Here is a 24,163-nt window from a genome sequence, read left to right as displayed (position 1 = left end):
TTTTCGAGAATGTCAGATAGGAAGTCTGAGGAGATTCACCTACAGTTTGCCTCTTATTTTACTTCGATAATAGAATATCGTCTATACCGTCATTTATATGATAAATTTAATACCCCATATATATATTCTCGAAACACAAAAATCAATTCTTTCTCATCCTTCGATTCATAAAACTTGCCCATAAAAAATGGGCAGAGAACCAAACAAAAATAAGTAGGGCAGATAGTATACATCTATTGATTTTGATTTTTGAAAATATTTAGATGGTTAAGTATGATAACGAAGTAATTGAAATAAATCAGATATTTAAATGATGTTATTGGGTTGTAGAAAAAAGATGTCATTATCAGATACCGTCGCGTATTATCAAAATTAAAGGCCAAAAAAATAAGATGCTAAAGATGTTTGACACATATAAATTCATATAATAATCATATAAAATAAATCAAAGTACGTTTTCTTACCTGTCGTGAAAAGAACGATAGCTTTGAGGCAACTGTATTCGGCTGTGTCAACGTGCAGGGCCTTGAGTTTTTCAACTTGTTCTTGAAAGATTCTAATGTGATCCATGAAGGCTACCACGCGATCTGCCGCCATGGGGGACGCGTGTAGACCCGCCGCTGCTAAAAGTGGCGCCACGCTAAGCGGCATCGAGCATTGGCTTGCATTAAGTACAAAAAGCTCGCTCCATACTAGCCTCAACAATGCAACCTGATCGGTCACCTGAAGTTCTGGGAAAAATGGTATATTCCTTGCCCATTCTACTGCAGAAAATAAAAGCCTGGCAGCCAATTCGCATATACTATCGATTCCCATGATGTTACTGCTTGCTTGACCACACGGCCCGTATCTCGTTGTTGTCGGATACGGTTCGGCACGTAATAACATGCCTATGTACGACGATAGGTAGGACCCGTTTATACCCGCGCACGATATCGCGTCACCGTTCGTCATTGAGAATTGTCCTGGTAATCCTGGCAACGTTGGCTGCGACGCTGGCACGCGACCCCTCTGAACAGCTGAAAATATACAAATATTTCTAAGTTATTAACAGATATATATATTTTTCTAAGTAATTTATTTTAATTGATATATTTAACCCCGTTATAGTAAGAGTGCCGGATATATCCGGCACCTATCTAATAACTTGTGTTTACGAGCATTGGATATATCTGACATTCATCTGATGATACGCTAGGTATTAGAAGGGTTAATATTTGTTTTTATTATATCGGGTGTACCAAAAAATTAGTACAGATACGTAAAATCAATTATACTTTTAAATGCAAAATATATGATTTTTTAATATTTCGTTTGATTGTATAATATTTAATAATGATATTATTATTTGAGACGATGATCGATTAATAATTTTATTTAAACGCGTAGTATTAATTAATATTATATCATAGAGTATTTATAATAAATTAAGAAAGTTTAATTAAATGAGAAAATATAAATCGTAGTATACGTGGAAACGTAAAAATCGTCTAGTCATACTTTGTACGCGACATTTAAACGAAAGTGCCTTATTGCAAACAGGAGAAACGACACCTGGCCGACTCAAGCGAAGGAGAGATGTCTCCTTCGAGTGTGTGTGCAAATATTGTACCACGACAAATACCCCCATGGAAAAGAGTCAACGAGACCGTTCGTACGTTGCTGGTGGTGCTGGCGATGCTGGTGGTGGTAGTGGTGTGTATGAAACAACCCATTGGTTTCGTTGTTTGTAAAAAAAAAAACAAACGAGGAAAAGAAGAAATAGAAAAAGTAGAAAATAAATAACGAGGAAAAATATTTAACAATTATTTTTCTATTCCCCCGGCCCCCCCCCATGGATTCCATGAATGTTCATGATATATTGGAAAAGTAATCAATACGATTGGTAACTTTCACTCAAAATAATTAGACTTGTTACCATAAACTGTGTTACGATCCAATAAATAATATTTCTTAACGATCTTATAACGAGAAAAAGAGAAAGAGAGAATGAGAGAGAAAAGGGGGTTGGAAGGGGGGGGTGCGAGGTGAGGGAATGTAGGGGAAAGATAAATAAGAAATGTGCAAATTAATTCGATCCTCTTACTTATCTCATTTTATATGCACAATTAAAAAGATTGACTGTGGTTAAATAAACGTTGTTGAAAGAGTTATGCAATTTTATATGCAATTTTAAATGATATATTTATTCTCAAATGGAACAATTCGGGAATTGTATGTTTTTTTTTTTTTTAGTTAAAAAAACTTTATAATAACCATAGAATTAAGAGATCGGCCTAGATTTTTGTTGTCGTTGTTGCAATTACCAGAAGGATACAAACATTTTATTATCACTTCCTCCTTCTCTTATTTTTTTTCTTTTTTTTTCTAATATTATTATCATTATTCTTCTTCTTGTTCTCTTCTTATGTACCGTTTGCCACGAATCTGTTCGCGATCTCTCAACGTTTCTACTTTCACTTGGAATAACCGTTAAAGGTAAAATGCAACGATAGAACAACAGTCACATGCTACAACACAACTGGAGAAAACATCTTCGGAAATTAATAAAAGGGTTCGTCACGATTTTCTACCAATTGATCTATGAAAACTGTCGAGAGTAGTATTAGTGGTAGTATATTATTGGCCAATCATAATATAAACGATTTTGATTCTAAATTTATTCTGATAGAAATGATAATGAGATAAACATGATGATAGGGAAAACTTTCTAACTAAAATAAAAAAAAAGAAACATCACGTAACTAATGCGAAAGATTGAATTTTGTTATTATTTTATTATTATTTTTACGTTATTTGTAATATATAATTCATGATTTAAAAAATAAAACTATACTTTGACAATATTTGTAGATTACATTGCGAATTTTGAAGATGATTTTTCATTTTGTCTTAAAATAATCAAATAAAATAATCAGGAAAAAGTATGAAAAATATATTTTTAAATTATTTATAATTCTTTACTGTGTGTGTGTGTCATATATTAAATAAAAAATCTATCAAAGATTATTATATTGCGAATATATTTATATCATTGTAAAAATATTGTACACCTAATCACATTCAAATAAATAAAAAAAGAATAATTCAAACGACATTCTTCTTGTAAAAACAAAAACAACTAACGAAGAAGTAAAAAACAAAAGGGTTTCAGAAAAAAAAGGGTAAGAAGAAGTGGGGGAATCGAAGGAAGAGGAAGAGATGCACATGCACGCGAACGAGTGAGGTACAAGTGAGTTGGAAGGAGGTTGGTTTGTGGTGGGGGGAAGTGTGGGGTGGGGAGGGGAGGTGGACAGTTAGAAAGACGGATAGGAGAAAAAAAAAATAAAAAATAAAAAGAGAGAGAGAGGAAGAGAGGATACGAGTCCTGCAGTACGTAAGGAGAAACGGCACCCTGCTGCGAAACGCCTGGATTCCAACCTTCGCCCTACGGCTAACGAACGAATGGACTCCCTTCGTATCTTCTTTCTTTTTTTTTTTTTCTTTTTTTTTTCTTTTAATTTTTTCTTCTTCTATCTTTGCTTCTGCACCCCTTTTTTTCGAAGTCCTTGTCCATTCCCTTTTTAGTTCCGCGAGATAAAGAAAACTATGTCTGAGCATATAAGCACGATTCGATGATATTTTTATTTGAATTATTTAGTAAAATTATGTAATTTTTATCTCGTAAGAGTCGGTTTACTTTTTTGAAAGAAATTTTATTGGATTATCTATTGTATAAATGATTTTTTATTTAATTATTATAATATAATAGATAATTTTGATTTGTCTTATTTTTCTAAATGAAATTTTGGGAATATTTTGTGTAATGATTTTTCGGAACTTTCGTAATGAGAAAATTTCTATTAACGTTAAATATATAATATTCTATTTTTTTTCTATTTTTTATTCTATTTTAATTTCTATAACGTTAAATATATAAGCACGACTCGATGATATTTTTATTTGAATTATTTAGTAAAATTATGTAATTTTTATCTCGTAAGAGTCGGTTTAGTTTTTTGAAAGAAATTTTATTGGATCATCTATTGTATAAATGATTTTGTATTTAATTATTATAATATAATAGATAATTTTGATTTGTCTTATTTTTCTAAATGAAATTTTGTGAATGACAATTTTGGAAATATTTTGTGTGATGATTTATCGGAATTTTCGTAATGAGAAAATTTCTATTAACGTTAAATATATAATATTCTATTTTTTTTCTATTTTTTATTCTATTTGAATTTCTATAACGTTAAATATATAAGCACGACTTGATGATATTTTTATTTGAATTATTTAGTAAAATTATCTAATTTTTATCTCGTAAGAGTCGGTTTAATTTTTTGAAAGAAATTTTATTGGATCATCTATTGTATAAATGATTTTGTATTTAATTATTATAATATAATGGATAATTTTGATTTGTCTTATTTTTCTAAATGAAATTTTGGAAATATTTCGTGTAATGATTTATCGAAACTTTCGTAATGAGAAAATTTCTATTAATGTTAAATATATAATATTCTATTTTTTTTCTATTTTTTATTCTATTTGAATTTCTATAACGTTAAATATATAAGCACGACTTGATGATATTTTTATTTGAATTATTTAGTAAAATTATGTAATTTTTATCTCGTAAGAGTCGGTTTAGTTTTTTGAAAGAAATTTTATTGGATCATCTATTGTATAAATGATTTTTTATTTAATTATTATAATATAATAGATAATTTTGATTTGTCTTATTTTTCTAAATGAAATTTTGGGAATATTTTGTGTAATGATTTATCGAAACTTTCGTAATGAGAAAATTTCAATTAACGTTAAATTTATCGAATTTTTTATATCCCTGATATCAAATTTTGAATACGAATCAATTATTTTGACCGGTTATGGTTTGTATTTGAATTAAATGTAGACACACATGAAACTTTTGAATAAGATCTTGATAAACGATTATTTCAAAATGTTTCATTAGATTGATTTTGTTATTTTTCTACTTCTTCTTCTTCTTTTTTTTTTTAATGATCAAACATTCGAGATTAGGGTTGAAGTATTAAGGATTACGATAGAATTACGTAATGACGAGAATGTGACGCGTTAAAACAGAGATAAACTTGTCCTCGTGCATGCGGGTGAGCTTGTTCAGATCCGGTTGGATAAGAAAGAATGATTCATTGGCAGTATTTTTGCTAACAGTGACTAGGCTTTCGAACGAGAATTCCAAATCGTAGATTAAGGATAAAGGATGTTGTCCTGTAAAATAATATACTTTATTCACATCGTGATTCATTCTTACGTTATTATATTTTATTTGTGTTCGTTGTCCTATAAGTGCAAATAACGTTTAAACTTCGATTTAAAATTTAATTGATTTACAATTATTCGGGCTCACATTAAATTCCAAAATTTAATCAATTAAATAGTTAACAAAAATTTATAAATAATAATCTTTAATATATATTTAATAAATTTTTGTAACTATTAAATATTCAATTGATAATAAAATTATTAATAAATGATTATAAAATTTCAATATAATAATATTAATCTTAAATAAAATAAAATAAATAATGTAATTCCATATATATTCTATAAAAATAAACTATAATCTAATTAATATAAAAATAAATTTTAGAAATTTATATTAAAAGCTTTATAGTTTAAAATAAAACATAAATTTAATCTTATTTCAAGTTAATTATTTAACTCTCAATATAACCAATACAACTCAATATAATCTCGATATAACCAATTACAAATATTATTTGACAAATAAATCTTCAATATATATAAATACTGCTACTAGAACCAGTAATTACTATCTAATACTATTACTACTATTATAATATTAAATAATATATTAATTATTTAAATATTACTTAATATTTATATTTCAAATAATAATTTCAATATATATATACGTAAATTATTATTTGAAATAATTGAAGTTTCATATATAAAAATATTATCAATTTTAATATAGAAACATTTATTTAACAAATAAATCCTCAATATATAATATATTACTATTATTACTACACCACTAATTACTATTTAATACTATTACAACTATTATAATATTAAATAATATATTAATTAATTAAATATTACTTAATATTTATATTTCAAATAATAATTTATTTCAATATATATATATAAATTATTATTTGAAATAATTGAAGTTTCATATATAATAATATTATCAATTTTAATATAAAAACATTTATTTAACAAATAAATCCTCAATATATATAAATAATATTACTATTATTACTACAACCACTAATTACTATTTAATACTATTACAACTATTATAATATTAAATTATATATTAATTAATTAAATATTACTTAATATTTATATTTCAAATAATAATTTCATGTATATATATATTTATTAATTATTATAATTATATTTATTTATAATTTATGTATATATATATACATAAATTATTATTTGAAATAATTGAAGTTTCATATATAAAAGTATTATCAATTTTAATATAAAAATACAAAATCTCAATATAAAAATAATCATTTCTCGGAATAAACTCAAAGGAATGAATACTTTATCCACTCGTATTCTCGATCTCTCTTAAGGAAGAACTCGAATTGGCGTATGCAGATTTGGTACCGTTAGCGACTCTACCTGTCGTTGTTTATTCAGCTTACTATTCTCTCTCTCTCTCTCTCTCTTTCTAACTCTCTCATTTCAATACATGTAAAGAGAAAAGTTTCAAAGGTTTCACTACAGAAGTATACCTTTTCTACATATATATATAAATATATATTCTTAATCGAACTCTGATATATACATATACAAATATACCAATACACGTATATACATTACACATATATATGAAACAAATACACAAAATGTATGCTTAGTAATCGTGAGGTGTTTCATTCTCGCGTGACGTCGACACAGTTCGTGTAAGATCGGACACTACGAGCTGTGAGTTTCACCTCGTTAAGAGGTTCCTCTCCCTTCCCCACACCCCAGATAAGACCATGAAGAACCAGAAGAAGAAGAAGAAGAAGAAGAAGGAAGATGCTTCTTCAGCTTCTGCTGAACGAGCTACATTCAACCTGGAATAAATTCTGAGCCGTGAACTTCCTACGTTTACGATCCATAAACATCAATGACAGACGGAGAAATTGAGGAATTCGATGCTAACTCAAAAGGATAGGGAAAGAAACATATATATATGTATATATGCATATGTGTGTGTGTGTGAGAATGTCGGTTATATAGAGTCGCATCTTTGAAAAAGTTCATCGGACGTGGATTGATGATCCTGTAAGGTTTCTTTCAAAGTGTTAGTTAGAGTGTGAGCTGAGAGAAAGAAGGAAGATTGTTATACAGTTTGGTTTCTTTCTCACCTATCTGTCCACCATATTCTTATTCTCTCTCTCTTTCTCTCTCTCTGGCTCTGGCACTGTCTCTGTCTCTGTCTCTCTAAGTTTGTTTTTTATTTTAAAATTTTTTCGAATCGTTTTAGCGACGTACAATGAGCCCAAGGATCGTTCGAAATAATTATAAACATGGTGGTGGTGATGGTGGTGGTGGTGATGGTGGAATGATGATCAATCTTCACACGAGTCTACTATACACTTCGATAATAAACGAATTACTGGATGCCATGGATGATGGTTATGCTTGCTTGTTGAGAATAATATAGAAAGAATGAGTAAGAATGTGGGGTAGATATGTATGTGTATATATCTGTGTGCGTGTTTATTGGTGATGGTGGTGGTGGTGATGATGATAAAGTGGGGGAAGCTTGAGCACCCGCCGAGCGTGTGATTTAAAATGCTAATTCTTTTCGTTTACAACGACAGCCAAGTTGATTAAGACGGTCGTGGAAATAGGAATTTCATTAGCGTTTTTTTAGTGACGTTAGATATTTAGGAAATTTTCTATGACTATTAGAACGTAACCAATGAGAGTTAGGTGGTTTATAAGTTCGTCGATGTATATTTTAATTAAGTGTTTCTCGATGTATACGATTTTATATATTTTTTTTTTCTTTAGAATTATATACGATCGTTTATTAGAAATTTATTATAAATATATTGTTCAATTTCTATGTCAAATATTTTATCTTCATAATTTTCAAATCCCGATAAAGAATTCAATTTATCGTGGGGTGTTTTGATAGATTTATATTATTGTTAATAAAATTATACGATCGTGTTGAAAGAAAAATATATTGTTTAAATATTTAAGGAAATATTTTAAAATTAAAATCCGAAAAAAAGAAGTTAGAAAGAAAGAAAGAAAGTTTACTTAACGAATGACCGAAGAATAATATCTCGTAAAAGAAAACAAAAAATATTTACGACCGTTGTGCGTCGTATTAATCGGACGCGAAAATTTGTTCGAACGAAAATTATGATTGATTTATTACTCAATAATGTTAATTGCTAAATATAAAAATCATTATTATTTTTTCGAATAACTTATTGCCCATAAGTATACCGTAATATATTGGACAAAAAATAATGTTAAATAAAAATATAAAGAAAAGTGCGATGTGATGATGGGTGAACGGGGTGGTGGTGGTGGGGGGAGGTAGTAGGGGTAGTCGGGGTAAGAGGGGAAAAAGGGAAATGAGCGAAGAGAAAAGAAGAATCCATACGCCTACAATTTCTCCGGCATCAGCAACGACCTACATGAGCTACCGCATGAGGTCAATAGGTCATCGTTTAGGCATCTTTCAAAATGGACGGAAAATTCTCAACGGGACTGTCAATTTTCCCTTATTCTTTTTATTTTTAAAAAATTTATCTATCCGATGGTTTTTATAATTAATTAGAAAATAACACATTGTAGGTATAATTATTCGACAATAATTTCAATAATTCTTTATTAAAATGAATATTTAGTTTTTTATTACAAAATTTGAACTTTCATCGAAAATACAATTTAGTATGAATATTTATAGAAAATTATATACGAGATTTTTTACTTGATATAAAATTAAAAACAAATATATATGCGAACGATAGTATACGATAACAAAGAAATATGATTATTTATTTGAAAATTTGAAACGAATAGAATACGAAATATGAGAGAGAAAAGATAACAGTATTAGGGTGAATGAAAAATTTGGTGAGTTTAATATTAACTTTAAGTTTTAATATTAACTTAGTTTTATTTATAAGTTTCAATATTAACTTAGAAACCTTACTTTGCAACTGCACAATGTATTTTGTTTATTAAAAAATTTATTCTTTGGTAATATTATTAAAAAAAAAAAAAAGAACAAAGCAAGAACTTTTTCAGTTCACCCTAAATTTAAATAATTTCCAATCGTATAATAAATACTATTCTAATAAATTTTAGAAAAAATGTTCATGCAAATAAAAATTTGTTTAATGGTAATTTTCAACGTTACTGTATATTTCTATTTTTATTATTTTTATTTTCTTTTTGATTTTTCAGTAACATATATTGGTACAGAACCATTATTGGTTTGTTCTACCATCTTCGAGGTTTCGAGTATTTAAACGAGTGCAACGATAAGTATCTACGCGGATGATTCGACTCGGTAAAAAGGTCTTTCTCTTACTATTTCTTTCTTTCTTTCTTTCATTCTTTTTCTTTTTTCTTTTTTCTTTTTTTTCTTTTCTTTTCTATCTCTCTCGTGGCTTTTAAGTTCGTCCGTGTTGAACAACGTCGGTCGCCATTAAAGTTATAGGCGCGACTTCTCGGACAAGGGAGAGGAGAAGAAAACGATAAGTAGACAGTTCTTTTATCTCGAACTAGGTCGTGACGTTCGTACGATAGTCGGTTCGTATATTGAGAGACACAACCTCGATAGAAAAGAAAGAGAAAGAGAAAGAGAGAATATTAAATATATATATATATTATATAATATTTAATTAATATTTAATTATTATTAAATTTTTATTTTTATTTTATTTTTATTTTTATTTTTATTTAAATTTATATCTGTAGATAATAAATATTTAGTATTATTTAAATTAATTTAATTATTATTAATTATTATAATTAAATTTAATATAATATTAAATATAATAATATAATTAATTTAATATAATTTAATATAATTGAAACTAAATTTAATATAATTAAATTTAATTATTATGCTTAAATTTTTATTTTATTTTTATTTTTATTTAATTTTATTTTTATTTTAATTTATATATTTTTATATGTATAGATAAATTTTCGAAAAATTATTTACGAACGAAATGATCACTTGTTTATCATAAATCATTATTATTTTGTACAATTTATTTATTCTAATTCTCATTTTTCAACTTTGTATATCAAGACTGTTGATACAATATTAAAAGTGTATCTAAAAAATCATGTAGATGTCATGAATTTTTTTTTTCTTTCTAAAATTAATTGATTACAATTCAAATCCTTTTACATCTTAAAAAGATTCATTATTTATTCAGATAATGCTAGTTGATATCCATGTTGTTGATAGAATACTGAAAAATCATATTCTGATGTCATGTATCTTAATCCGTTAATTAATTGATTCTAATTGAAATTCTCTTTTCATCTTGAAAATATAATTGACCCTTTACTTAGATTCTAGTTAATATCAAACACTGTTGACAGAAAATTAATGAATTATCTCAAAAAAATCATTTATATGTCATGAATCTTAATTCATAATTAATTGATCCTAATTCAAATACTTTAAACATTCAAAAATATTTATTATTTATTCAAATAATGCTAATAAATATCATGCTTTTGATAAAACATTTAAAAAAATGTATCACAAATATATATTTAAAAAAAAAAATAATCCAAATGTCTAAGTTAATTTCTTTCAATTTAAAATTCTGTTCATCTAAACGAAAAAACTGTATAATCACTTGCTTAATGAGTTTCTATTTAAATATCACGATGCATAAAAATATCGAAAAGGTGTTGTTAAACAATTGGAATGTCTCGGTAAGTAATTTTGAAATCGTTCGAATGATTTCAAAGTAACCTGTTAGAAGAATAAAAAAATATATAAAAGTATCATAGGTTAAGTACATTAGAAATTGTTCATTATTTTCTTGCGTGTTTAGTATAATGTCGTTTATTTCTTAAAGTCAACTCTAACTTGTACACACGTTTAGGTGATAACTTTGAACTTAAGTATTTTATTTATCGTCACTGAGTGCGATGCATCGAATAAATTGCAATGTGAATTAGTTAGTAACACACATGTGTGTGTGTATATATGTGTGTGTGTGTGTGTTTGTGACGGAGACCCCTTAAAGAATTTTATTCGAACTAATTATCCAACTGAACGTAACGAGACAACAACCATTACTGTGGAATCTTGATCTTTGATCTTGAGAAATGTTTCTTTCTTTTTTTTTTTTTTTTTAAACAAAGTAAGAGAAAGATCGGTATGCGAGAAGAGAAGAAACTTTTCTAATAAAAATGTTACCGTGTTAAAAGATTGATAGATAGATAGATAGATAGATTAGTAGATAATTTACTGGGGTTTTAATCGTTTGCTTTAAAGGTAAATGAGAAGATGAATTAAACGTAAATGGCAAGACTTAATTAACTGTACACAGTCGATATTTGAAACAGTCAAATAAGAGAAAGGATAATGAATCTGTATTGCAAAGGATGAATTAAATATACTTTTAAAGAAATATTTACGAAGAAAGGGTAATAATTATATTTAATATTAGTGATATCAATATATAAAATATATAATTAAAAAATAATTGAAAGTATCAAATGACTAATAATTGTGGATCAAAATTGTAGTGCTAATAATTTTTAAAATATATTATTTATCAATATTTTGTTATTTATAATTAAGAATAACGTTAATCTCAATATTCTCAAATATTTGATATCGAATGAAATTTTCATATACTTTTGAGTATTCAATTTAATTCACGATATGAAACTTTCAATTAATAACGAGAAATATATTTGTATACTTTATATTTTATAAAAATAATTAAAAGAAAAATATTTTGCACAACACACACACAAGTTTATCAAATATTTTATATAGAATGAAATTTTCATATATTTTTGAATATTCAATTTAATTCACGATATGAAACTTTCAATTAATAACGAGAAATATATTTGTATACTTTATTATTTATAAAAATAATTAAAAGAAAAATATTTTGCACAACACACACACACACAAGTTTATCGTACAATTATATTCGAGAAGAAATTTTCATGAATAAATAGTAATATTTTATGTTCAAATTATGACTCGAATGTAAAATTGAAAATAATATAAAACAAAAAGAAAATTTTAATTTATCCCCCTTTTGATACAGCAATGTTAATGCAATGCATTCTAGAGAAAGATAAATAACTAATAATAGAAGACTAGGTAGTAGTATAATATCTTTTCGAAAGGATACAACACGGAAGAATTTTTACGTTCCTAATAAGTAGGTGTTCGTATCCTCGGGCCCCTAAGTTCCGGTTCGTAGGTGCAAACCTCTTCTCGAGTAGCTCGCAATAGTCGTACCTTGGCAATTTGCTATTAAACTTCTACTCATATTGTTGTCCCGTTATAGTAAACTTACGTTCAAATGAAACGACGCACGACAATTGTTAACAAAAATTAAAACAAACAAATATTTTTTTATTATTTCGTCGAGGTTTTTCTTTTCGGGTTTTGTCAGATTGAAAAGAAAAAAAATATATTACAGTGATTTTTCAATACTCAATATTAATCCAGATTTATATTTCATATTTGTAATATTATCATTATTATATTAATATAAATTATTTAATTTCTGTCTTTTTTTTTATATTAAATATGTTGAATAAAATTATTTTTTATGTTGAATTATTATTATTCAACATAATTTTTATTGAATATGTTGAATAATATATATAATAATAATAATTTCAACATAATTTTTATTACTTTGAAAATATGTTGAATAAATTATATTTTTATTATTTTATATATGTTGAATAAAATTAAAATAAAATTAAATTAAAATTAAAATAATTGAATAAAATTATTTCAAAATCAAAACTAGATGCTATTTTAAATAATTAAAATACGAAATTACCTTTGCTAATATTAATTATATAATTTAAATATCAATATTAATTCTTTTAGACATCGTTAATAACAACAAATCGTTATACTTGATTTGATAGTAATCAAATGATCAATAAAATAACGACACAAGTATCATTAATTTGTCTAAAGATTGAAGATGTTTCGATAAATTACGTTAATACAGTCATTTTTACTTCTCACTTGGTAGTTAGAATGATAGATATGTGTTAGTATTAAATCCAAATAATAATAATAATAATAATATAATAATATAGTTGTGTTAGTTGTACGTGTAATTTGCGAAAGATCGAATTAGTATATCGAATAGCCTAATTGCAAAGCGTTAACATGAATATTGATTGTCGATGAGAAATACGTATTCTAACAATAATTATAATCTACTTGAAAACACAAACACACACGCACATACACGCATATAAATATTGCGAGATCTTTAAACGTTCATCCGGTTTTCTAAAAGACCTTGGCAATCGATTATTATACTCCTTTCTCGTGTCGAGTGCGTTTTCACCGGTCGTAGAACCGGACTCGATGAATCTCGCAAACCTCTTACATGATTTTTCGATCTTTCGAACGATAGTAAGAGATGGATATAGTTTGTATAAATTTAGGAAGAAGAAGAGGAAGAAGAAAAAGTAGGAAAAAAGAGAGAGAAAGGGATAGATAGAATTAAATATATTTGATCTTTTCTAAAACTTTCTAACTCTCACCGATGATCATTTCGACATAATAAATGTGACGGATTGAGAAATAAATCTCAATGAAATATTATATATCAAAATATATAAATTGTACGACGTGGTTTTTCTTTTTTTTTACTGTAACAATCAATCGAGAGAAAGAAGCAACGAAATATTTTATATAAAAATAAAACAAAAATACAAATAAAATATAGAAATTAATAATTAATTGTAATATCTAAATTATGTTATATTTGTTCGATTATTATTACAAAAAAGAATTTAAAAAATTGATTGGATAAATTATTATATGTATATATTTTATAGGAACAATATTGTTTATCTATTTGTAATATTGATTTATTTGATTGAATGTTTAAAATATTTTATAAAATGATTTAGAAAATTAATTAGATAAATTATGTTATTTCTTCGATTATTATTATAAAGAAAGAAAATTAATTGCATAAATTATTATATATTTTATAGGAACAATATTGTTTATCTATTTGTAATATTGATTTATTTGATTGAATGTTTAAAATATTATATAAAATGATTTAGAAAATTAATTAGATAAATTATGTTATTTGTTCGATTATTATTATAAAAAGAGACTTAAAAAATTGATTGCATAAATTATTATATATATATTTTATAGGAATAATATTGTTCATTTATTTGTAATATTGATTTATTTGATTGAATGTTTAAAATATTATAAAAAGTGATTTAGAAATTAATTAGATAAATTATGTCATTGCTTGATTATTATTACAAAAAGAGACATAGGAAATAGATTGCATAAATTATTATATATATATTTTATAGGAACAATATTGCTCATTTATTCGTAATATTGATTTATTTGATTGAATGTTTAAAATATTATATAAAATGATTTAGAAAATTGATCAGATAAATTATGTTATTTCTTCGATTATTATTATAAAGAAAGAAAATTAATTGCATAAATTATTATATGTATATATTTTATAGGAATAATATTGTTCATATTTATTTATAACATTGATATTATATTTGATTGAGAATGTTTAAAATGAAATAAATTTGATTAATATATGTGTTATATTATTTTATTAAAACTAATCGATTGCAAGGATATAATTTGTGTATATAAGATATATATATGTGTGAATATGTGTATATGTTGGTGATCCTTCCTTCTTCTCACAGGGATTTAAATCCTCGTGGATTTACGAGATCTCGAGTGGCTTTGTTTCTCTGGCACTCGGCCCGATTGCGTTTTGAAATATTGTTGCACAGGTAGTAGCAAAGGATGTACCTCTTCTACTACTACTACTACTACTACTACTACTTGTGATATCTCGATGTAAAAGCTAAGTTAAACTCGCGAATATGGAAAAGGTCGATGGTGTCACGATTTCTCCCTCTCTGTTATTCTCCATAGAACATTAAAAGGTTCCCTTCTTAGTTTTACCGTTGGTGACATCGATCAAGAAATACTGTTTCACCGTAACATGCATTCCACAGTGTAGAAAATGTTTCATGTCACTTGAAATTTATGTTTAACCGATTAATTATTCAAAATACATTTTTAAATATCATAGATAGAATTATATTTCTTATTTATTTTCTAATATTATTATTTTCATTAATATACGACTCAATATTTTCTTATTTATTGAATGATTTAGTTATTTATCTGTAAAAAGTACGATAGGAATATAGAATTAAAATTAAATAAATTGTCGAATCAAATTTGCAACATTAAAATTGTCTCTCATTAATAAATTTAATAATTCTATTATACCCTTTCAAAATAAAAATAAATTAACAATAATATTAAACGTAATATCAGTCTTAGTATTTAATAAATAAATTGAATAAAATGAAAATAGAATAATATCAAAAAGAATATTTAAAAACTATTTCAATACCATAAAACCTACCGATGTTCGATAGTTTGGTTTAATATCAGTTATTAGTATCTAATTAATAAATTGAATAATGAAAAAAAGAATAATATCAAAAAGAATATTTAAAAACAATTTCAATACCAAACGTTGTTACATTAAAAAAATTTAAATACCATAAAACCTATCAATGTTCGAAAGTTTGATTTAATATCAGTTATTAGTATCTAATAAATAAATTAAATAATAAAAAAAAGAATAACATCAAAAAGAATATATAAAAACAATTTCAATACCAAACGTTGTTACATTGACAAAATTAAAATACCATAACACCTATCCACATTTGACAGTTTGATTTAATATCAATTATTAGTATCTAATAAATAAATTAAATAATAAAAAAGAATAATACCAAAAAGAATATATAAAAACAATTTCAATAGCAAACGTTATTACATTGACAAAATTCAAATACCATAAAACCTATCAACGTTCGACAGTTTGATTTAAACGTGAAAACTTGAACAAAGAAAAAAAAATGAGATTCGAATACGTGTCAGTACGAATGTATGCGTGTGTTAATTCGTCGAAATGTTCAGGTAAAAAAGGTAACACGCGTGTTCTGTTATAAATACGAATGCGTGTTTGACGTAAGAGTAGAATGACTACTTGTGTTTGTTGTTTGGTGGTGGTGGTGGTGGTGGTGTAGGAAGCGCATGCGCGAGTGTAACAGGAAGAGAAAAGATGATAGGAGAGGGGAGAAGGGAGAAGGGTGAAGGGTGAGGAGAGGAGATGACGGAGGAGAAAAGAGGCGGAGTTCCTAACAGGACGAAGGATCGCCCAAGGCATCCTGTCGTGAGCCTGACTCACCGCCCAGAAGTCCGAACTAACGAACTTATCGTCCGTGCTCCTCCCGTGGATGGAATCACCGGCTTTAACCGGTCCCCAATCACTGAATCTGGCTACCGAATTTAGCTTTAACAAGTCCGCCGACAAGTAACATACTATACTTTATCTTCAATTTTAATATTATCCATCTAGGTATTATTATTTGTAATGATTATCCAATTGTTTCGTAAGTTTTTAGTAAGATTGTTGATGGTGTTTGATAGTTTTTAGAGGACAAGGGGTGGGGATTGTTGTTTTGTTAAGGTAAGATTATTCGGTTTTGTTTATTTTGTATTTGGAATACTAGAATTGGTTGTTTATAGTGTTCGTGAAGTATAATTATTGTATTATATATATAAAAGTAATTTATATGAATTATTTATATTTATGAAAAGTTTGGTTAATAAGAATGAAGAATTTTTCCTACTCATTAACGGTAAATATTTTTTAATATATATATATATATATATAGTATAGAGTAATATATATATATATATATTAATATATATATAGATATCTATATATATAGAGTAATAGTAATAAAAAAAAATAAATAGTAATATATATATATATAGAGTAATCAAAAAATAAATATTAATATATATATAGTACATTCAATATAGAGTCTATATATAGTATAGAGTATAGTTTTTTAGCACTACTATGTAGGATTGTCTCGTATATGTGTACGTGTATGTGTATGTATGTGTTACGTATCTAGATGAATTTAATTTAAAAAAAAAACCAATTGCAATATGTTTATACTTTACTTTTAATATTTTCTATTCAATTTTTTAATAATTCGGACACTATCTATAAGCAACCACAAATGTTAATATTTATCTTATTTAGATTTAACGTTAATAATATTAAAAATAGAAATATTAGAATAATAATACTCTTATTCATTCATAATGAATTATTATGATGTATAAATTTTGATGAATACTATAAAAACTATTCAATTACATCAAATAATAGCAAATTTACGAATGATAAATCGTACCTACGTATATTTCATTGTTAATAACTTATTGATATTTCATTATAAATAGACACGTTAATATTTGTTAAACGTTCACGTTTAAATAGAAACATCTTATGATGCATGTATTAAAATAAGTTATACGTGAGAAGAATTTTTTCAGATCTTCATAAGAAGGGTTGGATTCTCTCTCTCTCTTTCTCTCTCTTTTTCTCTCTCGAAGAGCTAACTTCCAAGCATTAAAGTCTTTCCTTCATAGCCATCGGTTCAACTTAATTGTACGGTGATTAATGCTCGTGATTGCGATCAAACTCTCGTGTAGTACCTTCGGAAGGGGCGTGTAAATCGTTTCCAACTTGTTGGACGAGATTTTCATTCTGTTTCTTTTATTTTTTTTCCTTTTAATTTTTGTATTTTTGTATTTTTTTTCTCTTTAAATTTGTTCAGTTCATTTTTATTCTTTGGAAAAATTCGTTCTCACTCTCTCTCTCGTATACGATTCTTCTTCCTTGTTTACTTTTTACATGAAAATTATATAGTCTGATACGTTCGACGCGTTATTAACAACTTTACACCGATGCTTACATGTTCAATTATTTATAAGAATTAATAAAAAAAAAAATAAAGAAGTGTGTTAATAGAAGTTATCTTGAAAAATATTTCGAAAAAAATTTCTAATAAATTTCTAAAAAATTATCTTATATAATTATTATTTTATATATATTTTAATATTATTATATATTAATATTATTATATAAATTTTTAATATTATATTAGAATCTAATTTCTAAAAAATATTTCTAAAAATGATAGAAGATGAATATTCTCATTTAAAGTTACATTTAAACGATTTAAATGAAAACGATAAATGATCAATTCTGATAGATAACTTGAATATTATCTGAAAACAAATCGAGTAAACGTTAAGAGTATCTAAAACATTGAAAACAGTGCGTACCATTAGTTACAGAAAATGTTTATTCTCGTAAGAACCACGATGATGTGTTTCGGTAGAATAATGAAGGTAAAATCTTGTAGATGTTATCTAAGATGATGACGACGACGACGACGACGAAGAAGATGAGAAATTTATCTATTGCGATGGAGGTGCGAAATGGAGAAAGGTAATCCAGCAGTTAGAATGAACACAAAATAGTATAATAACGAGAATGAGTAAGATAGAAGATAAAAAGATAGTTTAATAACTAGAATGATTGAGATAAAAGGATAGAAAGATTGTTCAGTAACGAGAACGAGTGAGAAGAGGTATTATAAAATAAAGTTTGAAGTAGTAGTAGTAGGAAATACGAGTGATAAAGAAGGATAGTTTAATAACGAGAATGAATGAGTTAGAAGAAGATAAAAAAAAGATCGTTCGATAAACGAGAACGAGTAAGATAGTAAGATAGTTTAATAGGAATTACGAGTGAGAAAGGAAGAAGATAGTTTAATAAGTAGAGATTTAAGTAAGTGAGATAGATATAGAAAGAGATAGTATCATAAGTGAGAAAGAAAGAAAGAAAGAAAGAAAGAAAGAGATAGAAAGAAAGAAGTTGAGTTGGAATACACCTGCGGATCGAGTGGTGGCCTGAAGAGAACCAGTCGACGTGGAATAACTGGTATTAATACGTCACGTAATTACCGTGCGAGGGGATATATACCTGTGCTGTGTTGTATACCTGGTTCCTACGAACGAACCTTTAGTAAAAGAAGAACACAACTAGCAGTAGAAGAAGAAGAAGAAGAAGAAGAAGAAGATGAAGATGAAGGGGTGGGAGGTGGATGAGAAGTTAAGACGAGGGGGAGGAGGGGGAGGTTTGAACGAGTAAGAAGAAGAAGAAGAAGAAGAAGAAGATACTAAGCATGAGTGAGTGAGATAAAAGGAGTATGTTAGAAAGAGAAAGATAAAGATAGATAGAGAGTACTTTCTGATCCTTGCAAAAGGAGAGTTTCTTCGGACTCGACCTCTTTCTCTCTCTCTCTCTCTCTCTCTTTCATTTTCTTATGTGGAAGAAGAGACTACCTTTCAGAACACAATATGCATCGTGTGCAAGTCGGTGTTTCCAAGCAGAAGCGGAGGTCGCTCCGAGCCATGCTTCTGTTCCAAGCCATTATGATAATTTCGAGTCGGGAAGAAGGTTACCAACTACTACTACTACTACTACTACTACTAACTTATTCTTCCCTGTCTATGTTGAAAACTTTACCCCCCCACCTCATCCGTATCACCAATCAAACGCCCCCTCCCCCATTCTTAACCTTCTTCTATCAGAGTGAAGCAAAGTTCGCGTGCGTGTTTTTTTTTTGTTTAAATTAACCCTTTGCACTCGAGCGGCGCCGATACGGCGCCCGGTAGCCTATTTCAAGTGTCAATTCAACCAAAATTAATTACAGAGTGTAGTATTTATCAAAGTTTGTTTTTTTTCGATATATAAATGAATAAACTGATGATATTTTATTATTTCTATACGCTTGTTGAAGTTATACTTCTTTTGGCGCGTTGGGGAAAATGTAATGGGGAGTGAATTTTGTTCCGAGCGTCTGGGACAAACGACACCATGAAGTTTGTCGGTATTTAACGACGCGCGGCAAAACGATTTCAAGTATACGGCATGAAGTTGTCTTCTTTTCTTCTTCTTCCCCCTTTTTTTCTCAAGTGGGTCACCCATCCAAATACTAATCGTACTAAGCGCTGCTTTACTTAAATGATCGAAGCGAGAACTAATGCTGTAACCGCGCCATTGCTGTTGACGCGTGAAGTTATTCGATATATCTCTCTTATATTTAGTGTGGACTGATATCTATATTTTGATATTTTCTTTTTCTTTTTTTTATTCTTTCTTATATATATATAATAATAATTATTTTTCTTTGAAGTTTTTTTTTTGAAGTTATTTTTGAGGTTATTGAGGTTATGTTTGTTTTGGTACGGCAAAGAAGTATAATTTCTTACGTGCGTACATAAGTACACACACCAGTTTTTTTTTATTCTTTCTTATATATATATAATAATAATTATTTTTTCTTTTAAGTTATTTATTTTCTTTGAAGTTTTTTTTGAAGTTATTTTTGAGATTATTGAGGTTATGTTCGTTTTGGTACGGTAAAGAAGTATAACTTCATGTGTACATAAGTACACACACCAGTTTTTTTGTTTATAAATGTTTTTAAAGTACCTGTAAAATGTCTACTTAATTTGGTCGAATTGTCCTAATTGAAATAATGTTGAAAAAAGGACAAAAAAAACGAAACGAAAGAAAAATAAGATTCCATTATCATTGTCATCGAATTATTATCATGAATGTTGTATAATATTGACTAAGAAATTTACACAGTCATCTTCATACATTAACACACACACACACACACACACACACACATATTTATAAATTTAAAATAAATTCGTTTCATTCGCGTTTGCCTCGTTAGAAAATTCCGTTCTTGCTTATTTCAAAAACAGTGTCAAGACGATGAAAAGGGGGGTGAGTGGGGGGGATGATGAATAGAGTGATGAGTGGGGGGGGGTGAAAGACAACAAGCTGTTGCAAATTTTGTTTCTCTCTCTACCGAATACGTTTTAAACGCGTTTCCGGTTAAACACACACACACATATACGCACATATACACATACATCTATAAATGCATCTACATATGCAAATGCATTGTTTTATTCGACTCACATATGAATACCCATCGTACATTTGTATAAGTTATACATTAATATAACACTGTTAAATAAAAGGAAAAACAAAAAATAAACGAAAGGAAGAAAAAAAAATACATAAAAGAACATTACGTACGATCGTATATATTAAATACGTATGTTTTATGTATTTGTAATATAAATATATGCATGAATAAATATTCTTTTTCCCCCTCCCCTCCTGCCCCTACCCCTTCCCCCACCACTTTATTCGTCGTTAAAATTCTCGTTACGCGAGCCATTTAAATTATCGTCCATTAATTTCCGTGCTGTTAAAAATATAAACAGGAGATTTCTCATGTGTGTTGCGTGTGTGTGTGTGTGTATGCATAAAGAAGATCCTAAGATTCAAATAAAAATAACAATGTAATATTTTATGTACACGTGGATGATGCATATAAATATATGTTAAGTGAAATGGTGAGAAAAATGCAAATTATTTATTTTTAGAATACATCAAGCAAAACTACATTCTAATTCTGTTCTTTTTTTTTCTTTTTTTTTTATATATACGTTTAATTATTTTTTCTTCGATTTTTAATTTTTGTCTTTTGTTTCTTTTCTTCTTTTTTTCATTTAGATTCTTTAGATTTTTTTTTATTTATATATTTATAATTATATAAATAATTTATATAATTTATAATTTTATAATTTTATAAATTTATAAATTTTTGTTCAAATATCACAGTTAATTATAAAAATATATATATATGTGTATAGTTTGAAAGTATAGTTAAGCATAAAGAGAAACGATACGCTTTTAAAATATATATTATTACTCGCGTAATTGTGGTTGGTAAATGGCGTAGAGGTGTCACGCAAATGAATTCCAATTACGGGACACTTCCAGTTACGGACATTATCGTGCCTCCCCTCCACCCCTCCTTTCTCTCCCCCTAACCAGTCTGTACTATAGAACGCATTTGAAAATAAATGTCTTGATATGGTTATCGTTGAAAAATGTACGAATAAAAATTATACTAGTTATTTTCGAGGGTCAAAACTTTTCAATTAACCGACATATACAATTGCAAATTGTTTAGAAATGTTTAGAATGAAAATATTTAAAATACACGTAAATAAATTAATAAAATATCAAATTTAGAATAAACAAAATGTATCATTAAACAAAACGTATTAATAAAAATAATAAAAGTTATTTTCGAGGGTCAAAACTTTTCAATTAACCAACGTATACAATTGCAAATTGTTTAGAAATGTTTATAACGAAAATATTTAAAATACACGTAAATAAATTAACAAAATATGAAATTTAGAATAAACAAAATGTATCATTAAACAAAACGTATTAATAAAAATAATAAAAGTTATTTTCGAGGGTCAAAACTTTTCAATTAACCAACGTATACAATTGCAAATTGTTTAGAAATATTTATAATGAAAATATTAAAAAGACACGTAAAATTGCAAATTAAATTAATTAACAAAATATCGAATGAAGAATAATAAACGAATATATAAATAAAGATAGTAAAATTAACCGTAGTTATTAAAAACGTATAAGAACCTAACTGCTGCTAGGACAAGTAGACAATTTTTGTTGTTCCTTTACCCTTATCCGGTATTAATAAAAGTTAATAAGCAAAAGAAGAGAAAAGTGTGGAGGATGAGAGGAAGATGAGACGAGTTCGATCGAGTTAAAAGGTGGTTCTCGATAAGAAACAAGAACAAGAACAACAAGAAGAACAAGAAGAGTACGGTAAAAATATTTTAAAAGAGTTAAAAAAAGAAAGAGAAAGAAAACAAAAAAGTAGAAGAAGAAGAACAAGAAGAAGAAGGAGAAGGAAAAAAATAAAAAAAAAATGAACTAAAACGAAAAGCTAAAATAAAAAACCAAAAAAAAAGGAAGAAGAAGAAGAAGAAGAAAAAGAAACGAAGTGGAGGAAGAAAGAAAGAAGATTGCGAAAGAGAGAGGTCGGACGAGGTTACAAGGTTACACGCGTCCAGAACAGGGCCCAATGCTCGCGTACTGGGCCCGCCTAAGATTCCCACGGTGTCCGCTCGCGGCGAGGCCCCGACGAGGCTCCGGCTAGGCCCCGACGAGGCCCCGTCGAGGCCCCGCTTCGCATGCTACTCTCCATCCTATATGCTTCTCTTACGTTATAAGAGAAACGGAAAAAAAAATAAAGGAAATATTGAAAGAAATAAATAAAGAATGATATAGTAACATTTGAAACTTTCTTAGACGAATATATACACGCGAATATGTATTACATCTATTAGAGACATTTGTATATTTGTATTTTTTAATTCACGTTGCGAAAATATTTTTTTTTTAACGTAACGTACGTGTATTTATTATACAATGCTAAACAAATGTATTATATGTTTGTAAAATATATTTTGTTAGATTATTTTTGAAATAATGTTTAAATTAGTATTTTTATTTAATTTTGTAATAAGTAGTTACTTTTTGTAGAGTTTAACAGTTCAATGTGTGTCTTGTTAATCGTTGAAATGAAATTTGGTTTAGAATCAAAATTGTCCTCATTCGAATGTTTATGGAAAACTATTTTTCAATTTACGATAATAATACAAAACAAATTTATTACAAGTCAAACTTGTTATTCTAAAACTGTTTCCAATTGTCCAGAGAAATTTGTGTGTTTTAAATTATAAAACAAATTTGATCACTTTTTCTTGCAAATGTAATATTGATAAAAATAAGAAATTTAAGGAAAATAAAATCATAAAATATCAAAATGTTTCATTCAAATCTCTCAAATACGTGTGTGTATTTTTGTTCAGCATTGTATGCGAGAGTGTGTAACCTTGTTTATATACATGTATACGTTTTATGAGAATAATTTGTGCATGTAGGTGTACGTACGTGTACGTGTACGTGTACGTGTGTGTGTGTGTGTATGTATATATGGGAGAATGAGAGAAAGAAGGAGGGATGAGAAGAAGAAGGTGGTACCA

General features: G+C 27.3%; 1 protein-coding gene across 1 annotated transcript in view; it reads right to left on the bottom strand.

The window, feature by feature from the left end:
* Nucleotides 1-372: 372 nt before the first annotated feature.
* Nucleotides 373-24,163, bottom strand: part of LOC122523833 (steroid receptor seven-up, isoforms B/C) — a 66,887-nt gene continuing 43,096 nt past the window's right edge. The window contains exons 3-4 of the mRNA XM_043645736.1: nucleotides 465-1,019; nucleotides 373-395 (exon numbers count right to left, since the gene is read on the bottom strand). Coding sequence (XP_043501671.1) covers nucleotides 373-395; nucleotides 465-1,019 — 578 coding nt within the window. The remainder of the gene's footprint in view (nucleotides 396-464; nucleotides 1,020-24,163) is intronic.

Source organism: Polistes fuscatus, unplaced genomic scaffold, assembly GCF_010416935.1.
Source record: "Polistes fuscatus isolate 324 unplaced genomic scaffold, CU_Pfus_HIC Scaffold7, whole genome shotgun sequence".
NCBI classification, from domain to species: Eukaryota; Metazoa; Arthropoda; class Insecta; order Hymenoptera; family Vespidae; genus Polistes; species Polistes fuscatus.
The sequence above is the reverse complement of the archived record's forward strand: the minus strand, read 5'-3'. Positions and strand labels throughout refer to the sequence as shown.